This window comes from Phyllopteryx taeniolatus, chromosome 7 (genome assembly GCF_024500385.1).
Source record: "Phyllopteryx taeniolatus isolate TA_2022b chromosome 7, UOR_Ptae_1.2, whole genome shotgun sequence".
NCBI lineage: Eukaryota > Metazoa > Chordata > Actinopteri > Syngnathiformes > Syngnathidae > Phyllopteryx > Phyllopteryx taeniolatus.
In genome coordinates, this window is record NC_084508.1 from 25,474,564 (window position 1) to 25,494,636 (window position 20,073).

General features: G+C 39.5%; 2 protein-coding genes across 29 annotated transcripts in view; one reads left to right on the forward strand and one right to left on the reverse strand.

Moving 5' to 3' along the window:
- Positions 1–3,972: 3,972 nt before the first annotated feature.
- On the reverse strand, positions 3,973–16,070 carry atg4c (autophagy related 4C, cysteine peptidase). Of its 4 annotated transcripts, XM_061779426.1 has the most exons (11): positions 15,894–16,070; positions 15,661–15,782; positions 15,381–15,464; positions 12,930–13,160; positions 10,693–11,035; positions 9,952–10,022; positions 7,449–7,651; positions 7,159–7,237; positions 6,301–6,377; positions 5,179–5,298; positions 3,973–4,799 (listed from the first exon to the last, which is right to left on the reverse strand). In XM_061779426.1, exons 2-11 carry the CDS (start codon positions 15,734–15,736, stop codon positions 4,641–4,643), a joined length of 1,443 nt encoding a protein of 480 aa, XP_061635410.1. In that variant the 5' UTR covers positions 15,737–15,782; positions 15,894–16,070; the 3' UTR covers positions 3,973–4,640. The 4 variants fall into 4 exon arrangements, with proteins under 4 accessions (XP_061635410.1, XP_061635411.1, XP_061635413.1 ...); XM_061779427.1 differs by lacking the exon at positions 15,381–15,464 and having other exon boundaries at positions 15,894–16,069; XM_061779429.1 differs by lacking the exons at positions 15,381–15,464; positions 15,661–15,782 and having other exon boundaries at positions 15,894–16,067.
- Positions 16,071–19,331: 3,261 nt separating this feature from the next.
- The window catches only part of dock7 (dedicator of cytokinesis 7), a 96,004-nt gene continuing 95,262 nt past the window's right edge, over positions 19,332–20,073 (forward strand). For 20 of the 25 annotated variants that reach the window (XM_061780051.1, XM_061780052.1, XM_061780053.1 and 17 more), the window contains exon 1: positions 19,340–19,497. In XM_061780051.1, coding sequence (XP_061636035.1) covers positions 19,460–19,497 — 38 coding nt within the window. In that variant the 5' untranslated portion in view covers positions 19,340–19,459. Of the gene's footprint in view, positions 19,498–20,073 lie in introns of all 25 variants that reach the window. The other 5 variants (XR_009789456.1, XR_009789457.1, XR_009789458.1 and 2 more) reach the window with 2 other exon arrangements.

The window sequence follows — 20,073 nt, forward strand, 5'->3', positions numbered from 1 at the left end:
CTGACTCTGGGCGAGAGGCAGGGTACACCCTGAACTGGTTGCCAGCCAATCGCAGGGCACATATAGACAAACAATCATTCACACTCACATTCACACCTAAGGGAAATTTAGAGTATTCATTCAATCAACCTACCACGCATGTTTTTGGAAACAAGTGGGAGGAAACTGGACTACGCAGGGAAAACCCATGCAGGCAGAGGAAGAACATGCAAACTCTGCAAAGACGAGGCCAGATTTGAACTCGGGTTCTCAGAACTGTGAGTCAGATGTGCTAACTAGTCACCCACCGTTCCGCCCAAATATTATGTATTTATTTCTGTTAACACAATAAACACAGTCAATTAACAAAAGAGGTGAAGGGAAGCTACAGTGGATATAAAAAGTCTACACACCCCTTTTCAAATGGCAGGTTTTTGTGATATACAAAAATGAGACCAATAAAATCATTTAAAAACATTAACCTATAACCTGTACAACACTGAAAAACAAACAATATTTTCGAGGGGAAAGAAAAATAAACAACTGAGATAAGGTGGTTACACATGCCCTCTTATAAATGGCGGTGAGGCTGTGTTCAGAATTCAAATTGTCAAACTCATGTTAAACTGGAGTCACTACACAACTACCACCTTTTAAGGTGCCTCTGATTAACCCCAAATAATTCTCAGCTGTTCTAATAGGGTTGTCCTGATGTTTTTGTAGACGCATCTTACGAGACAAGTCATGGTCCGCAGAGAGCCTCCGCAGCATCAGAGGGGTTTCACTGTTAAGGTATTATTCAGAAGAAGGGGACAAAAAAATCTCCAAAGCATCAATGTCATATAACACAACATATGTATAATTCTCCCACATACTCAAATATCAAAACACTTTGGTGGAATTGATGACACAGAGGGTATTTTTATTTGATGAATGAATTAAAAATGGACTCCAGCACAAAGGGCTCTTTTTTCCCCTCCAGGGCAAAATAGCAACTGCTTGAGGACCACTTGGAATCTATGTGTGCACTTGCCTGCTTATAATTGTGTGAATACTGAGCATCAACCATTCCACTAATAATTCCATTTATCACACTATAAATAATATTGTGTTGTGTATCAAAAGTATTTGTATTGTTTTCAAGTATTATTTTGCTACTCATTTTTATCATCTATAATAGTTCTGCAAGAAGATCAAAGACGGGATTATGAACAGAAAATCAATGAGGTGCATGGCAATGACGACATGGCTTGACTAATAACATGATCAAATCAGAATGCTCTGATGTTTTATCAGTCCCTCAGGGGCATATTTGCATACGGTTGCTGTGATATGCTTTTAAGTGGCAGCACAGTAAAACATTTTGTCACAGCGAAAAATGTTGGCTAGCGACCAGTTCCGGGTGTACCCTGCCTCTCGCCTGAAATCAGCTGAGATATGTAGGTGCCAGCCCACCTACGACCCTAGTGAGGGATAAGCGGTATGGTAAATGGATGGATACATAATCGACAGACTACTGTTTTTGTTCTTAATTTTATGAATAATGTTGGCAATGGATGCCCTTTTTTTGTCTTGGGAAAAATGGATGGATGGATTTAAATTAAGGCATGTGGTTAGCACTGGCCGGCACGGTGGACGACTGGTTAGAGCGTCAGCCTCACAGTTCTGAGGTGCGGGGTTCAATCCCCGTCCCCGCCTGTGTGGAGTTTGCATGTTCTCCCCGTGCCTGCGTGGGTTTTCTCCGGGCACTCCGGTTTCCTCCCACATCCCAAAAACATGCATTAATTGGAGACTCTAAATTGCCCGTAGGCATGACTGTGAGTGCGAATGGTTGTTAGTTTCTATGTGCCCTGCGATTGGCTGGCAACCAGTTCAGGGTGTACCCCGCCTCCTGTCCGATCACAGCTGGGATAGGCTCCAGCACGCCCGCGACCCTAGTAAGGAGAAGCGGCTCAGAAAATGGATGGATGGAGGGTTAGCACTGCACTGTAAGAAGGTTCACGTTGGGGTCTGATGGCAAATCTCAACTGGGTAGTATGCTTATTCTGCCTGTGCTTGTGTGGTACCCTGGCTTTCCACCCACATACCAAAAACACTGAAACATATTCAGTTAATTGGAGACTAATTTCCTGTAGTTGTGAATGATTGTCTGTTCAATGTGTCAGTCCAGTGATTTGACCGGTGATCACTCCAGGGTGTACTTCAGGTTGCTCCCACAACAGACTGGGATACACAGAGCGATCCTGAACAGAATAAGTTGCATCGAAAATTGGCGGCAGACGTGTAATAAATGCATGCATAATTTTTGAAATTTCTGCAGTATTTCAAGATATCAAAATTACTTTATATCTCATGTCTCTGACCACAACGTTGATGTTTTTTGGGATTAAATAAAAAAAAGGCCTTTCTCAATCCTATACAGACTGATTGCCACAAGTTTTTTTCACTTGTTAAAAGCAAAAGGTTTATTAGATGTCTCTTCCTTTGAGCACAGACTACCTATCTATCGGTAGCACACAGAAATGACTATCCCGGACTTCCTACTTGGGAGGAATTTCCTTGGCTGCAGATAAGATTTTCAGGAATCTGCAATGTCAATGACATGTTAGGCAGCTGCCTTGAATAGCATGATCTGTGTGTGCGTATGAGAGGGATGGGATGCTTTGTAAAGCCATATTCCATTTCCCCTGGGCGTGTGACTCATTAATCAAATATTCATACATGGCCTGTAAATACATGGAGAACACAGTCGACCCTCACAGTGTTCTGTGCCCCCCAGCACAAGCGCTCTTTCATGTTTCTGTCAAAAATCCCATAATGTCCCATTCCCTCCTGACACCACCCTCCATTCAACCCGTGCTCTTTGTGTCTATCTGCAAAAGCTCAAGAATGTTGCCGGTCTTTTGCTCCTGCATACTTGATGTTCTGGCTCGGTCCACACAGCCGGATGGTCATCGGCTAAAAACAACCAAGGAGGAAACACATAGATCAGACAGGCGATCTAAATGATGCCTTTATGTGCTCTGCAATTGCTTCTCTGTGGTAAGGAGGAGAACAGATGAAGGATTCTACTTTTCATCAATCCTCACCCTTGGCCTGGCGTTCCCGCAGAAGGGGCATTTCCCGCCTTTAAAAAGCTCGCCTCATCATAATACAAGAATTTGTATTGTACAGCAAAACAGTCTGGCATAGCTCAATCTGAGAGGGCATCAGACATATTCGCCATAGTAACAGAACACAAGGATATTTTCTTTTCCTCCAAAACAGAACACAGTTGCCGTCGGTGTCACTGGGTCACATATTTTCTGGTGCCTGGTTAATGGCCTGGAGAGATGGTTAGCACATACGATTAGTTTTAATCTACTGCATTTGACTTGCTGTGAAAAAGATTGAATGCACCGTTGCAAATTGAGTAAGTTTGCAAGCAATGAAAATGAAGTGAACTATGTTTATTCAAGCAGAGTTTCTCCAGGTTTTCACATGGACATGGTAGCAAGTTTATGGTACTGCAGTTTAAAACATTTGACATTCCAGCAAGTATTGCTAATTCATTTTTGCAAAGATTACTTTATAAGTATTGCTGGCAATATTTGTTAACAGATATGAAGTAGTTGCAATCAAGAAAGGGATGCAATAGGTTTGTTCACTATATTTGAGAATTAGTGTACATGGTCAAGTTACTGTGGCATACTTAAAAATGACTGAAGGTGTTTGTTTTTTTAGCAGAGCAGTTTGTGCTTTTATTTACAGCATGCACTGAAAGAGCAGTATTGTTATTTTTTCAAAGACAATAACAAAATGTTTCAAATGTATATATATATATATGCAAACAATCTCTAGTATCATCTTTTGATAGAAGTGCGATATCACCAGTGCGTCACTTCAGCTGCAGTACAAGGTAATTTTAAACTTTAGATTCACACTTTTTTTTAAACAATGAATGATTGGTGAGTTATAACACATAGCACTTGACAAACTCTAAACACTAGTCACTTTCACTGAAAAAAATATTTATTAAAAATTTCTAAATGAATATTGTTTAATACATATCTAAACCATGCAAATGCAAAACAGCATATAAGAAAGCTCCAGTGTAACACGATAGAAAAATTAAAGGATTGCCCCCCCCAAATATGGTGAATTGTTTTCTTATGGCCGAAAATGTGCATCATATTAGCTGAGATGTTTTTGGAGAGGGCTTGGAAATGTTAATTGGCATTACTCAAGCCTTTTTAATCATATTCCTTTCAGTCCAATACAAATCATGACAAACACAAGTTGTATAAATACTGCAGGGACTGAAACTTAATTTTCTTTATTTTACAAGCTGATGTAACTGTGAAGGTACTGAACTATAGTTATTCTATAACACCGAAATGTCTGCTGGCAAAAATAAAATAATATAACAAGTGTGCACTTCAACCATCTTCCTCTTCTGCAGTTTAGTTTAAAAATAGGTCAGATAATTCAGCAGAGCTCTAAAAATGTCCTGTGACAAACCAAAGTATTTTAGCAAACTTATACTGTTAAAATCCAGCTGTTCACCAATCAGTGAAAAGAAAGTGTTTTCAGGGACATCCAGTTTTAAAAGGTTTAATGTCACATCTGTCTAAGCCAAGGCTTGAGGGCAAGTTCCATGTTCACTGATATAAACTGTTCTGTCAAAGAAGCACAAAGTCCCCAGCAGTGGTGATTGTCCTCCTTGGGTCACGGATGAAGGGCCATTCTCTCTTTTCTAGGGTCGACAGGTCGTAATCTCTACCATGACCTTGCACAATAGTGAACGCTGGGTATTTGTCGCTTGCTGATGGCTGCAGAACCTGAAACCACAACAGGTCAATGTTTCCAAGGTGTTCATGTTACAAAATACTGCACACTTTCTTCCCAACTGGAAAGAATTCTCTCGCTATCCTTGTGAAGTTACTTTAGGTGGCTTATAATGCAATTTTGATTATTCTGACGTTTATTTATCCAGACATGGAAACTTTTTTTTTTTTCAATATATATACATCCCAAATAAAGGGATGGAGGATTCTTTTGGAGCTCCCGACTTTCTTAACCGACAGGATCGGACAGGACAAGATACATGGCTCAATGCTGACACCTAGTGGCTAACTTGAGAATGACTGTGAATGGGTAAACCATTAATATTTAGGAATGACAATATAATAATTCTGAAATAGTTGAATGCCTTCTCACCTGAGACAGCTCTTGGGTGATTTTCTCATAGTCTTGGACACTTCTGGAGTAAAATCCTATGGTGCAGCTTGGATCCATCCGAGTGAAAGGCATCTTCTTTGGTGAGGGACAATGATAGGACTAGACAAAAGAAGACAGAGTACATCTTTCAAATATTCCTCAAGCTGAAGGACCAAATATATGTGATGAAATCCTATTTATCTGCTCTCACAGTGTCAACACATTTACAGCACAACACTGTTGTGTACTGTATAAATAAAACGCATGAAACTAAGTTTGTATATTGAGATGTGTGCCAATCTTGTAAGCATTTGTCCCGTTGCTGTGTTTGCTTCACATATGTGAGTAGCATGTAATCTCAACATGAAGCACATATTTAGAATCTAATCAGATCCAACATAAAAGCAGGATCAAAACAGTTCCTTAGATAATAATGCATCATTTTGATTTCAATCCATTTTAATTTAACAGGGTCTTTAATAGTTTCCCCCTCTCATAAAGTTTCAAATATATCCATCCATCCATCTTCTGTACTGCTTATCCTCATTACGGTCGTGGGTGTGCTGGAGCCTCTCCCAGCTGACTTTGGGCAAGAAGTGGGGTACACCCTCGACTGGTTGCCAATCACAGGGCACAAAACCATCCACATTTACATTCACAACTATGGATAATTTAGAGTCTCCAGATATCTAAAAAGCATGTCTTTGGAATGTGGAAAAGAAAACGAGAGTACCTAGGGACAGATTTGAACAAACCTCAGAAATGTTTGGCAGATGTGCTAACCACTGCGCCATCCTTAAAAATATTATGAGCATTTGCTTCATGTACTTTAGAATCACCCAATGGTTAATTAGGTAAAATTTAGGTTCTAGTAAAAATAATACTAATAATGAGAAAAATAAGTTGATAAAGGATATAAAATTAGCAATTAGTTTCAGAATGTTTTCAATTAGACAAGTGTATCTAATCAAGTAGCCAGTGTGTGTAAATTAGCAGATGTACTGAAATTGAGTGATGGTCTGCTTTAAGATTCATACCATTAAGTACTAACAGGAATGATTACATTCAAATCATTCCCATTACTGGGCTTCTATTCAGCTTCTTAGTGTATTTTTCCATTACCTGGAGAGGGAAATCGCTGGTGCTGACATCCACAAAAGACTGACAGTAATGAGGGTCCATGTAAATCAAGCTGTCATCTGCAAGGACAAAACATAAGACAAGTTATTTAAAAACATTGGATCATTACAAAAAAGCCCCTCCCACCAATTTCTATGGAGGGTCGCTCAAAGTCACCTGCATGCTGTTCTGTTGAATCGAATATGCTTCCCACAAAGTTACTGCTTTTTAATATCTACCACTGGGGGATAAGATTCTGCATAATCAAATGAGTTTCTACAAGCATATTCTTAACACCCACAAAAAAGCTTTTCATTTAATTTTGAGCATGTGTTGGGGGGTCTGCTGGGCGTGAGGATTACTTTCAAAAACATGCAATTATATGCGACCATTTGCATATGATGAATGCAGAGGTGAGCTGTGCCTTGGCAGAAAGAATGTATTGCTTGTCATTTAGACATCATTCAACACTGTATATCACATTGCGAAAATGTAAATGCGTAAATATTGACTGCCAAGATGTACAACTGAAGGTTCCTCCCAGCTCCTGAAGGTGATGAAGAGTGGCTCACTTTGGGGTCTGGAAGAAATTTAATGCATGCCTCCTATGGAAATCAATTACTTCCCACAACTTGGGAGGTTTACTTGTGATAAATGGCTGAGGCTTTGATGGGTCAGAGGGAATAAAGGAAGCCCTGCTTCACTTGCTTCCTCTCTGCATTTTCCATGTGCAAACAGGAATATATTAACTTGCTTTATAGTCTCATATAAGAAAAGGTATAATATGCAAAACAACCTGCTATTCATACCAACCTCTCTCTCTCTCGCTCAGTTTTTCTTTTACATTGAGCAAACACTCACCTTGAAATCCTACAAAGTAGCAGGCTTGCTTGGGCTCCCCTCCAATGATGCCAATGCAGTACTCCAGACTTAGTATTCGCTATGTAATGAAGAAAACACAGGTATCACAAAAGTTTTTTTTTTCCTTATCGTCATCCTTTATTGACAAAACAACTACTATAGAATTTATTAATAGTTATTCGAGCTTCATTTTACTCCTGCATCCACTGGCCTCTCTTCCCCGATATTATGGGCATTCATGACCTAAAATGAAACCCAATCTACAATATGTACATGTATGTAGAGCTCACCTTTGCAAAATTAAAATACTCGGGGTTGATCTTTTCCCCTCCCAGTCGTACAGGGATGAGAATGATAACAGCTTGACTGTCTGGCAGGGTGAACGCAGATGCTGATTGTTTTTTTTGGTGAGGGGGCAGGTCATCTGATGTACCAGCCGACAGCCACTCAGCTTTGGGTGCCCTGTGGCTGTCAATCACATCAGCGCTGTACACTAGAGAGGATCAATAGGGCAAACATTACAATAGTTTTGTAGTTATTCCTATCTTTCTGATGTATTTTGTAATATTAGGTGTTATGCAAGTTACACATTTAATCACAAAGACATTCTACAATGCACAACAAACACTGACCGGCCACAACAGACATACATACATACAATTATCACAAAGATAATTTACACAACTTTAAAATACTGTATAACAATCTTAAATTAGATAATAGGAAACATTTGAATTAACAGTTGCATATATCTTTGTTTATCACACAGTTAATTTACAAAACTCTTTTACTAGATAATGCTGGACATGGCAATTACCAGTTGCATATATATCTTGGTTTATTTCACAAAGATGCAACTTACACGATTTTAAAACACAATGTGATGCTCTCTAAAAACTTAAGTGAAAAAAAACTAGAACGCTCTCCTTGACTTTTACAAAGCCACAGCAATATTAGCAATGTGACAAGATTTCCCCAAAACGACAATATGTCAAAATGCAAAGTCTGGTTGAAATGGCCACTTCAACCTGAGTACAGCGCAGCAAGAATTTTGAAAATCTGATGATGGTTCCAGAGAATCTGGACTAAAATCCCCAAATGAGAGTAAAACAGTATAACTTCATTACTTCTACAACTAGACTAAGATAGTCTTTTGTAACTTTACAACAATATCTTGGGAAATAGCCCTTATAAATGGTCGAAAATTCTTATTTGCATTAAGGAAAGTATAATGCAAAAGACTGTGTATATTTAAAGCTGTTATCTTGAGTAGATAATACAGTATATATAGTCGATTATTTAAAAGTGAGTCAACGTCCAAGCACTTACGGTTTTTAAGGATTAAGCATGGATTCATAGGGTCTGTCTATCTCCACACAAAATGACTGCATTGTTCAAAAGCTTACTCATACCGAATATTTTGCTGAATGACGCGAGTTTTATTATTCAAGCAAATTCACGATTCCGATAGTCTCATGCATAGCTACTTGATGACATTAGTTCACGATCACTCATTCTTCGGTCAAAACTACAAGACTACACAATTGTTGACAATTTACTAAAAACCACAAGCAAGGAAAATTACACCAGGACAACATTCTCGTCTGTTTTCTTTTTTTCATAGTGACTTCAAGTAGCGATCGTGGGGTGGCCACGACCGACGCATCTAATTTTCTGTATTTAAAAGAGGGTTTCGTGCTTGGTTAGTGGAAGAGGAAAGCATACAATAAACTGAGGTACACAAAATAAATAAATCACTCATAATTTAAGGGAATCCGTGTTTCTTTTTTTTTTTTTTAATTCAACCTGACCCAAGGATATATGAACAAAGTGAATGTGCCGCACACACATCTGCTTGCAAAAGCACTTTTGGATATTAACAGTTGCTGAGTTTAAGGGAATATACTGAACCGGCATGGAATGTCAGCGCTGACCCAGTAAAGCCACATTTTATGACATATTTGGCATCCTCGTACGAATTTCCACAACCAGAACCAATGTTTTTGTTTCGTCTGCTACTCCCCAATTAGTTGATGAGTTTCAGTCAATAATATCCACCATTAAGCTAATGTGGGCCAAAATTCCAGTGCTCTCTGAGCTGACCTCCTAAAAATTACCTTGACGTTTCTGTGTTACTTCTTGCCCTAAAAAAATGGAACTTAAATTACGCAAATTTAACATTTGTCAAAAGAGATTGGGCTGCAGGTCATGTACTTTAGATATCAATTGTTTTTTCGTGAATTTATTTGTGATGAAAAAATTTAGAGGCATTAGAAATTCTCATTCCGTGGTTTTTCTTTTTTAGAAAATTCCACCAAGATGGCGGCCTCTTATCACATTGCTATTATTGCATCAGTTACATATTGACAGATGTCGATTTATCAGTGATACTCTATCGGCCTGACAATGAATCGGTTACTTTGTAATTGTGGTTAAATATGTTACAGAAATACAATTTTAAAAAGACCCCCTCAGTATAATATAATGCAATTAACTACTGCAAATTATAGCCACAAAAATAAACATTGTTAAAAGAATACCTCTCTAACAGTACCTAACTGGGCGTTATATAATATATATACACATACACACACGCACGCTACTTCAGGTTAGGAAAGACTTTTTCCTTTTTGTATTTTTTATTTTTATAAATAAATACAATGACACTTTGACCACGCTCAGCAGCTTCACAGCGTCTCTGAAGGCAAGTAGAAATGGTGTAAAAAGTAGCACCAATTCTGGCAAAGTGCCCATTGTATTTTGTCAAAAGCAAGGCCATTTTTCATACTGTACCTGTACAATCTTGGGAGACATAAGCAGTTATACCAGCTAATGCAGAGTCCTTCACTTCATCCATAGCCTTCCTACAAGAGTAGGGGGATACAGAGAGAGTTGGAGAGAGTGAGCAATACCCAAAGTCCATCCATCTATTTTCTCCAACGCTTATCCTTTCTCGGGTCACGGGTATGCTGGAGCTTAACCCAGCTAACTGTGAGCGGGAGGCAGGGTACACCCTGAAGTGGTTACCAGCCAATTGCAGGGCACATAGAAACAAACAACCATTCGCACTCACATTTATACCTACGGACAATTTAAAGTCTTCAATGTACCAACCGTGCATGTTTTTGGGATGTGGGAGGAAACCGGAGTACCCAGAGTAAACCCACGGCGAGAACATGCAAACCCCACACAGGCGTGCGCAGATCTGGACCCAGGTCCTCAGAACTGTGAGGCGGATGGGCTGACCAGTCATCCACCGTGCCGCCCAATACCCATAGTTTGCATGTGAAATTTAACAGTTAGCTGTTATCTTAGCAGTTGGTATTCAGGATTGATATGTAAGTGTTGCTATTTATTGACTATTAAACATTTAAACACAAAAGTATCTTCAACAGTAAAGTATCTTGAACTTCTGAGAAATGATCCTTTTAAATAACGGGTCACATTATAACACCCATTTACTCTTGCAAAAATTGTTAAAAGTGTGCATCTAACTATGAACTTATTTTTTTTCCCTTAACGCTATCAACTTACTTGAGAATGTGCGCTACAGCAGCAGGTCCATACCAGTCCCCGGCCTGTTTCCCCAATGTCAGGCCTAAATGCACCAGTCTGTGCAGACCCAGGTGAGCAAAGGAGTTGTCCCCAAACCATGAAACCAGTGTCCGGTGGTACATTTCTTTTAAGTGGGCATCTGCCTCCTCTGCTGACCATGGAGCCTGAGCCTGATGTATGGCTGATGATTCAGGATTGGAGGGCCTGTTGAAGGTGCCCTGTAGCGAGGCTCCCAGGAATTCGACCAGGCGCTTGGCTGCAGTGGTGGTCCATGTCTCGGCGTCCAAACGCTGGAGCTGTAGTGCCTCTGACCACATCCAATCTTAAAGGAAATCATGAAATACATAATGTGAATGTGTTTGTCAGATTACCTGATAAAGGCATATGCCATATTTTTTTTCACAAATGTTTCATGTTGCCATTAATTATATAATTTGTTTATGTATAGCATTTGGGACTGGCGTACTTCGGTTCTAACGTGAGTTATGGAGTGACTAGCTTAAAAATGAGAAAATTCATAAAATGTATACATAAAACTCAAGGTCTTCTTTTCCTCTGTCTGCTATATAGGTATTAATTATGAAAAGTAATGAGAGGTAATAATTTGACCAGGTCTTTGTGAGAGCTTCCTGATCCTGAACTTTCAAGTTATATATTTAACTTCACCATTAAAAATATAGTCTTTCAGAACTTTATATGAACCTTGAGCAATCCAGAGAACCAAAAAGGTATCTAATTATACATTTGAATGACACAGTGTTTCACTTTAATTGCATCTTCTCCTTACAAACAGGGTGGAGATGAATGTAGAGAAAATGGAATTGTTCCAGGATATAAAATGGAAGAGTCAAATTTAAAGCATTAACAATATGACCTTGATCCAAAGAGAATCAAAGTGAAATTGATCAATAAATATCCTTAAAAGCCCATTAGTCATTTCACTGAGAAATATTTCATTGATGGCATATTTTACAACAGAGAGAAGAGCCCGTTATAAATACTGTTTTCTAAATGACCGCATTAAAATGGCATGCCATCTCGTTATGAGGACTCATAAAGTCGAGGACACTTAGGAGTCAATAGATCAGACAAAGTGGTAAAGAATTCATTCAAATACCGAATGGGACAGCTTTCCGATTCCAGGTGAGAATCCCGAAAGAAAAATAGTGTCTCAGATCTGTCACTCCATCCATTTGGAATACTGCTTATCCCTGTTCGGGCTCAAATGGACGCTGGAGCCTATCCTATCTGACTTTGGTTGAGAGGCAGAATAGCTACCCCTGAGCACTAAGCACCCTGGAGCAGTATTCAATAACAGGACTGATGCATGTTGGGTGGGAATGGCTGAGTAACTCACAATACAATGTTGTCAGGATATATTGGAAGAAAACAATCCGAGCTTCGTAAAAAATCTTTGTAACTAAAAAAGGAAGCTGTGGAGATCACGTGAGGCCATGTGACGACTGGTTAGCACATCTGCCTAACAGTTCTGGGGACCGTGGTTCAAATCCCGGCCCCGCCTGTGTGGAGTTTGCATGTTCTCCCCGTGCCTGTGTGGGTTTTCTCCGGGCACTCCGGTTTCCTCCCACATCCCAAACACATGCATGGTAGGTTAATTGAAGACTCTAAATTGCCCGTGGGCGTGAATGTGAGTGCAAATGGTTGTTTGTTTCTATGTGCCCTGCGATTGGCTGGCGACCGGTTCAGGGTGTACCCCGCCTCCCGCCTGAAGATAGCTGGGAAAGGCTCCAGCAGCCCACGACCCTAGTGAGGATAAGCAGTAAAGAAAATGGATGGATGGAGTCAAACGTCACAAGTTGTTATGTTTGATTGGTGAAATGCACAAAGCAAAACAGATTGCGCTCGTAATAATGAATACCTGTAGATAAAACTACAAGTACCGAGCAGAATGTAGCTTAATATAACGGAGTTAAAGTTGCGTTTCTTCAAAACAAAACAAAAAATACTAAAGTAAAAAATATGTTGCATTAATACCTCTTTGACAACTACAATTCATCCAGAAAGACAGTGAACCAAATGCAGTGGGGTAAATATAGCTCATTACTACACACCTCTGAATGTACTGTACTTTTTTAAATTCCTTAAAATTCTATATATTTTTTGTAGAAAGTGATTTACCACTATGTCCAGTTCCAAGCAAGGAAAAACATTAAAAGGAGTCAGTAGAGGGAATTAGGTACGATAAAACAACTTACCTCTGCCCAAGAAGTGCAGAATAAGTGCTTGAGCCAACATCATCTGTCCAGCCCGAAGCATGCAGCCCCAGCCACAGTCGGATGTTAGAAGAGAGCCAGGTAGAGGGGAAAACTCTTCCCTATATGTTAGCCATACACGAGATCCAAAATCCCTCCGGAAATCCTCTATATTTCCCATGACTGAGTCCTTATCCGGCGCTTCCAAGCAGGCTTCTGAGACATCGTCATCATCTAGGGAAAACAAGGCTCAGGCCGATGACCAAACCTTATTTGTCAAGGTGTCATCTAGAAATTATCTGCTGGGTTTACCCAACTGTGTGTAACCTTGTCAAACCAATTAATGCTTATTATTATACTGTATAATAACTCATGTCAAATGCAAACAGATGATACAGAAAATGGATGGATGGATACTATCTTACCAACCAGTACTTCACAGCAATGAGAGCTGTGTTTGATATTTTGGTAAATATGAATCAATTACATGTGCGAGTCTGTGCAGTGCAGTTGTACACCACTGCAAATTACAACAACAATAATAACAAATATTAGTAAATGAATACCCCTCTGGCACTGTCAATCAAAACTGAACGTTATTATCTTTGAATAGACAGAATAGTTGATACAACTCATAGATCATTTTACACTTGAGACTATGTGAGGCCCAGGATGCCCATGTCATGGAACCAATGACTCCAAACCCAGGAACACTGAGTCCCTGGAATTTATCATCACGGAATAGTGATACAGTAATCCTATGCTATATCACGGTTCTTGCTTTGCGGTCCCTCTGTATTGCAGATTTTTATTACAGGTGTTACTCTATTTTTTTCATTTACCGTTTGTACAATATTTTGCGCTATCCTGTGCTCTTGTTCTCTCTCAGTATATTATGCGTTTAATTTTTCAGGACGATATATTTTCCCAAAAACTACGACGACAAGCGATAGTATTGTTGATGTTTTTATGCCACTCATATAATGATATTAGAGGGGAATAATTCAAGTACATCCTTTTGAAGACAATTCACTTTTAATTATAATTCTAAGAATAATAAACATTGACAATGTAATATTGAACAATAAATACAATATCTTAGATTAAAAATATATAAATAAAACAGACTGAGGCTCTGTTCCCAAAAATTGCACTTCTACAAATATAAAAATTTGGCACAGAGGTATAAAGAGTCATTAATGCCTTAACAGGCAATATACTGCCAATCCAGTTTCCAGCTGGTTAAGAAAAAGTGCCAAGTAGCAACATTAATGACAACACAAGTAGAGCAAAGCAACCTGTTTTAAAAGTCTGCAGCCTTTCTTTAAAAGCTGCTTTGTCAACACGTTCATTAACTACATCTGTTTACAATTGTAACGCTAAACTGTATAAAACGTGAGCAAACATGCGCCATATTCATGTTTGTATTTGCACTGTGAGGCAAAGTGTTCCATAATTGCAAGCTGACTGAAAACAAGAGATGTCCCACCATGTTTTTTGTTCCCAGTTGAAGAAATTGGGTGGGACGGTTGTGTTTCAAATTGATTTTGTCACTTTGAGGTTTTAAGTTGTGCTGTCTTTGTTGCGAATTCATACAAATTTGACATACCAGCTCGTTGGTGTTAGCAGAACGGCCGCGTTCATGTGGCTTGAATCCAAAATGTTTCCACATCGTTGCGGTGGCGTTAGGCTTTGGAACTAATTCCATTAACTGTGCAGCTACCAGCTCGCCGTCAGAAAACATAGCTTTGTGTACCCGAGTTGGTAAACTCCCCATTGCCAAACGCATGCGTGCACACACACGCATGCAAGCACACACACACACAGGTACCTGCTCTTCGCTATCTGATTGGTTTAGAGACCACAATGAAACCCATCGTGTGTCTGCTTTCAAGTCGCGGAAATTGTTTTTCTTCCTCAAATGACTGGGCACCTGTACAACTCTTTTTTTTTTTTTTTTTTTTTGCTTTTTGCTGCACCATTCAGAAACTTGGGCGCATAAGAGACCAAATTAGTCGCACTCTAGAGTTCTGTCTCATCCAAAAAAATAATAATCATACGTCAGATTTCCAGCCCCACACCAGCGTACTAAGCCATGCGTCTGAAGAGGCAGACTGATTGTGCTTTATGCGTCCCCGCTAATTTTTGTGCATCTGAGATGCGGGACGCACATCAAACGAGATCCCTGCAACTATATAATATAACTATATTGCTGTTGTGTATCACGATACTGTACACAGTTACTGCAAAGTTATAATGCATGTGATCTCTTCAATCAGTTGTCACAATGTGTTATGTTAGATCATCTGAGAACATTCTCATTTTAGCTACGAAGAAATTTCCTTAACAGTTGTTGAAAATACAAGGAAATATTAAAAACTAATGCCAACCCTACAAAGCAAGAACAATAAATTGAAAAAGAAACAGGTTCATAAGCTGTGCAACATACTATACCATCAGCCTTAAAATGGTAACACTTTCCCAGAAGAACCACAGGGGAATTTCGGCTGAATGAGGTCTTTGCCTTCAGAGCCCAACCTAAAATATATTTAAAAAATACAGACAATGTATCACAGGCTCAGCTTGGCTTACAATTTGCAGTAACGAAAAAAAAAAAAAAAAAAAAGGTTTGCAAAAATTCAACAGTACACACCGAGTCTTGAGTCACACTTACTGTGTGTGTGTGTGTGCGTGTGTGTGTGTGTGCGCGCGTTTTGACCTCAAGCTCACTTACTGTACTTCACATTGTGCCACACGGAAAAGAACTTGGTCTTCATTTTTTCCACCTCGTCACTCCCTTTATTCTCCATTTGTACCACAGAGGGATATAACCCATTCCAACACCTCAGAGAAACGCTGGTAGACCGTGTACAGTGCCGTGTTTAGGAAAACAAACAAACAAGCAAACGCTAAGAAACAAAACTCATGCCACTATAACGCGCACATTTACTCTGAGAATGCCATTACCTTAATTCGGTCAAGGCGTGTTTTTACTCAAAGGTAATGTCGCATTCTGACGACCAAGAATTGTGTGTAATCAGTTCTATGCCTCTCATAGCTTGCAGTACCGTGAAACATATGACTGGCAAAAGCTAATGTTTACATTTTGAGGAAGTAGCAGAGGGTAGGTCAGCTGATCTCGCGATGTTTGCGACAAACAAAAGGCGACGGAAGTCTGTGGAGGCTCGTTTGCACTAACGCATACCCGAGTGGGCGGTGCACAGGCGGTGCTTAAACCCACCGAAGCCCATAATGAAATTCTTCCACAGCACTTGCTTTTGACCATTTACTGTACCAAAACAACGCGTTTTTAGTCAATGTAACAACTTATCTTTCGCCCATTTTCCCTCTTTTTTTTTTTACTTCCTTGTGCTCCCCACAGTTTTGGGTCGTTTAAACATGTTTCCAGAGTTCTCTGGGGTCACATTTGACAAATTTACTCCCACTCTAACAGAGAGCGAGCAGTATACCAACTAGCCAGTGGAGGGAGTATTTGCTATTATCATTTGTAATAATATTAATTGCGCATTTCTTTAAATTTGAATCTATGCTATGTTTTCCATGTTAAAGGTTAGTTGTCAAGTTGTTGAAAATATGTGCAGTTTCCCAACTTGAAAGAGATTGATTCAGCAACTGAAGATTTCATCTGGATTTTACTCAATTGACCAAACAACATTGGCCTTTTGTCTCATTTTATTTGAGCATCAAGTAGTTTGACAGTTCATCAAGATGTGTCATTCCTTACATTTGTCTCTAGCAATGAGGTGCTCAATCCATCGCTTTGTTATTTCCTCATTTTTTTGGAGCTTAAATAACATCACCGAGCTGGTTCTGTAAAATTGAGTCAACCAGCGAAGACGCAAATTCGGGCTGTAGCCATCGATAGCTTGCTAACTGCACGCTGCACCGGTAAATGGGTCTTATGGAAGCTAAGCAACGCTAAATCACAACTGAGCAGCATAGCCAAATGGAAGGACGTCACTTTTTCATTATATAGTGGGGGAAGGAGTTCATGCTAGAAAGGGAAAAAGTATCGAACACACTAACTAGTATTTATTTAATACTTTATACAAAATCCTTTGTTCGCAGTGAGCGGTTCAAGACACCTCCTGTATGGAAAATCTAGTCACATGCATTGCTCTGGTGTGATTTTGGCCTATTCCTCCACACAAGCAGTCTTCAAATTTTGAAGGTTGCGTGAGCTTCTTTTATGGACCTTGAGTCTTTCCATAGATTTTCGATTGGATTCAAGTCAGGTGATTGGGTGGGCCATTCTAGCAGCTTTATTTGTTTTCTTTGAAACCAATTAAGAGTTTCCTTGGCACTGTGTTTTGGATCATTATCCTGATGAAATGTCCACCCTAGTTTCATTTTTATTATCTAAGTAGTAGATAGCAGAGTGGTAGCAGATTTTTGTCAAGAATTGTCTCAGTAGATTTGCCCATTCATCCTAGCTTCAATAGTGTGAAGTTTACCAGTACAATTTGCTGATAAGCAGCTCCACACAATCATGTTCCCACCTTCGAACTTCACTGTTCGTATGGTGTTTTTCGTGTGATGTGCAGTACCATTTATCGTCCAAACGTGGAGTGCATAATGGCATCCAAAGAGTTACATTTTGCTCTCATCAGACCAGACTATATTTTCAACTGGCTTGTCCAAATGTTGTTCAGCAAAAGGAGGACCTGATCGAGGAAAATCTATGGTGGTATGATTGGCTTTTCACTTACCTATTATGGCCCCAACCGTGCTCAATGCAACATTCAGAAGCTTAGATATGCACCTGTAACGAATGCCATTGTTATGTTTTGCAACAATTACTTTGTGATGGTCTTGAAAAAGCTTTCTGTTCTTACTCATCATGAGATGTGTCTTGACTCACACCTTGGCAATGAGACCTTTTTGTAGGTCATCAATTAGCACTGAACCAGCTGATATTCATTTGCACTGACAACGGGCTAGATTGCTCTTTGATTATTGATAGAGTTTAGGTGTTGTCTTGGCTTTCCATACATTTTTGCACCTCCTTTTCTTCATGTGTTCAACACTTTTTCCCTGTGTCATTTCACATTTTTTCACACAACTTAATTTCTGATCTTATTTGTCCTACTTTCTTTGTATGTATGGATTACTTGGGTTATTGAAAATTTCATGTGAATAGTACCTTTGGAAATATATTTAGTGAGAATGTATATATAAAAGTATAAATATAGTATATTCATTCATCTTCCGTTCCGCTTATCTTCACGAGGGTCGTGGGCTTGCTGGAGCCTATCCCAGCAATCTTCAGGCCAGAGGTGGGGTATACCCTGAACTGGTCACCAGCCAAGCGCAGGGCACATATAAACAAACAACCATTCGTGCACACGTTCACACCTACGGGCAATTTAGAGTCTCCAATTCATGCATGTTTTTGGGATGTGGGAGGAAACCGGAATGCCCGGAGAAAACCCACGTAGGCACGGGGAGAACATGCAAACTCCACACAGGCGGGGCCGGGGATTGAACCCGGGTCCTCAGAACTGTGAGGCTGGCGCTCTAACCAGTCGTCCAACGTGCCGCCATTTTTATATTTATATATATATATATATATATATATATATATATATATATATATTTATATATATATATATATATATATATATATATATATATATATTTATATATATTATATATATATATATATATATACTATATATATATAAAATATATATATTATATATATATATATATATATATATATATATATATATATATATATATATATATATATATTATATATTATATATATATTTATATAGGCGGCACGGTGGAGACTGGTTAGAGCATCAGCCTCACAGTTCTGAGGTGCGGGGTTCAATCCCCGTCCCCGCCTGTGTGGAGTTTGCATGTTCTCCCCATGCCTGCGTGGGTTTTCTCCGGGCACTCCGGTTTCCTCCCACATCCCAAAAACATGCATTAATTGGAGACTCTAAATTGCCCGTAGGCATGACTGTGAGTGCGAATGGGTGTTAGTTTCTATGTGCCCTGCGATTGGCTGGCAACCAGTTCAGGGTGTACCCCGCCTCCTGCCCGATGACAGCTGGGATAGGCTCCAGCACGCCCGCGACCCTAGTGAGGAGAAGCGGCTCAGAAAATGGATGGATGGATGGATGGATGGATATATATATTATATTATATGGATATATGGATGGATATATTATCTATTATATATATTATCTATATTATAATATGTCAATTCTTGACAATATTATATTATAATCTATATATCTATATATATATATATATATATATATATATATATATATAGATATATAGATATAGATATATATATATTCAATTGAAATACATTTGAACTAAAAGTTCGGCAAACTGGTTATTTTGCGTGGGCGTGTTCTATTGTGCACCATTACAGCCATTACGGTAAGATGTGAAGCTCCCATTCTCTAGTTTTCCCGTTGGCCGTAGTGAGTGAGTGGAATTCGCTGGCTGCCTCGCTGGGAATTTCGCTCAAGCACAGAGCGGCCACTGCCATGGCTGAACGCCGCGCCTTCGCCCAGAAGATAAGCAGGTAAAAACGTGTCCGAAACGGACTCTTTGACGCTTTCAAGTGGGTCAGCGACGGACCACCGCGGAGCAACCTGATGGAAAGAGGCCCAGACGCCAGCATAGCCCCGCTAGCTTGTTAGCCGTATCGCAAAGATGCTCAGGCCCACTCACAGAGAGCCGAATGAAGTCTTAAAAAGACACATAGTACAAACCTGTTGGAATGATTGTAAAGTGATCGAGCACATGGCATACTGGATAGTGTCTATGCGATCAGCGCTACATATGGCACGAGTAACACTAAAACCGTTAGTTTGAACAGCTAGCTGTCTTGGCTCTTGTATCTTACATTGATGAAGGAGCACACTGTTGTCATCGCTACAAAAGGGACTGATCTCAGCAAACATACAGTGAGGCGGACAGTGCAAATATATGTCATACGGTCTAGGAATATGTCTACAGACTATCAAACCACAATCTCATCCCCGCCCCTCCGATGGATCTCTAATCTCTTTAACAATGGGCTCTGTGCTGTCAGATGCCCCCCCTCCCCGGTTTATTTGAGTTTATCTATCTATCTATCTATCTATCTATCTATCTA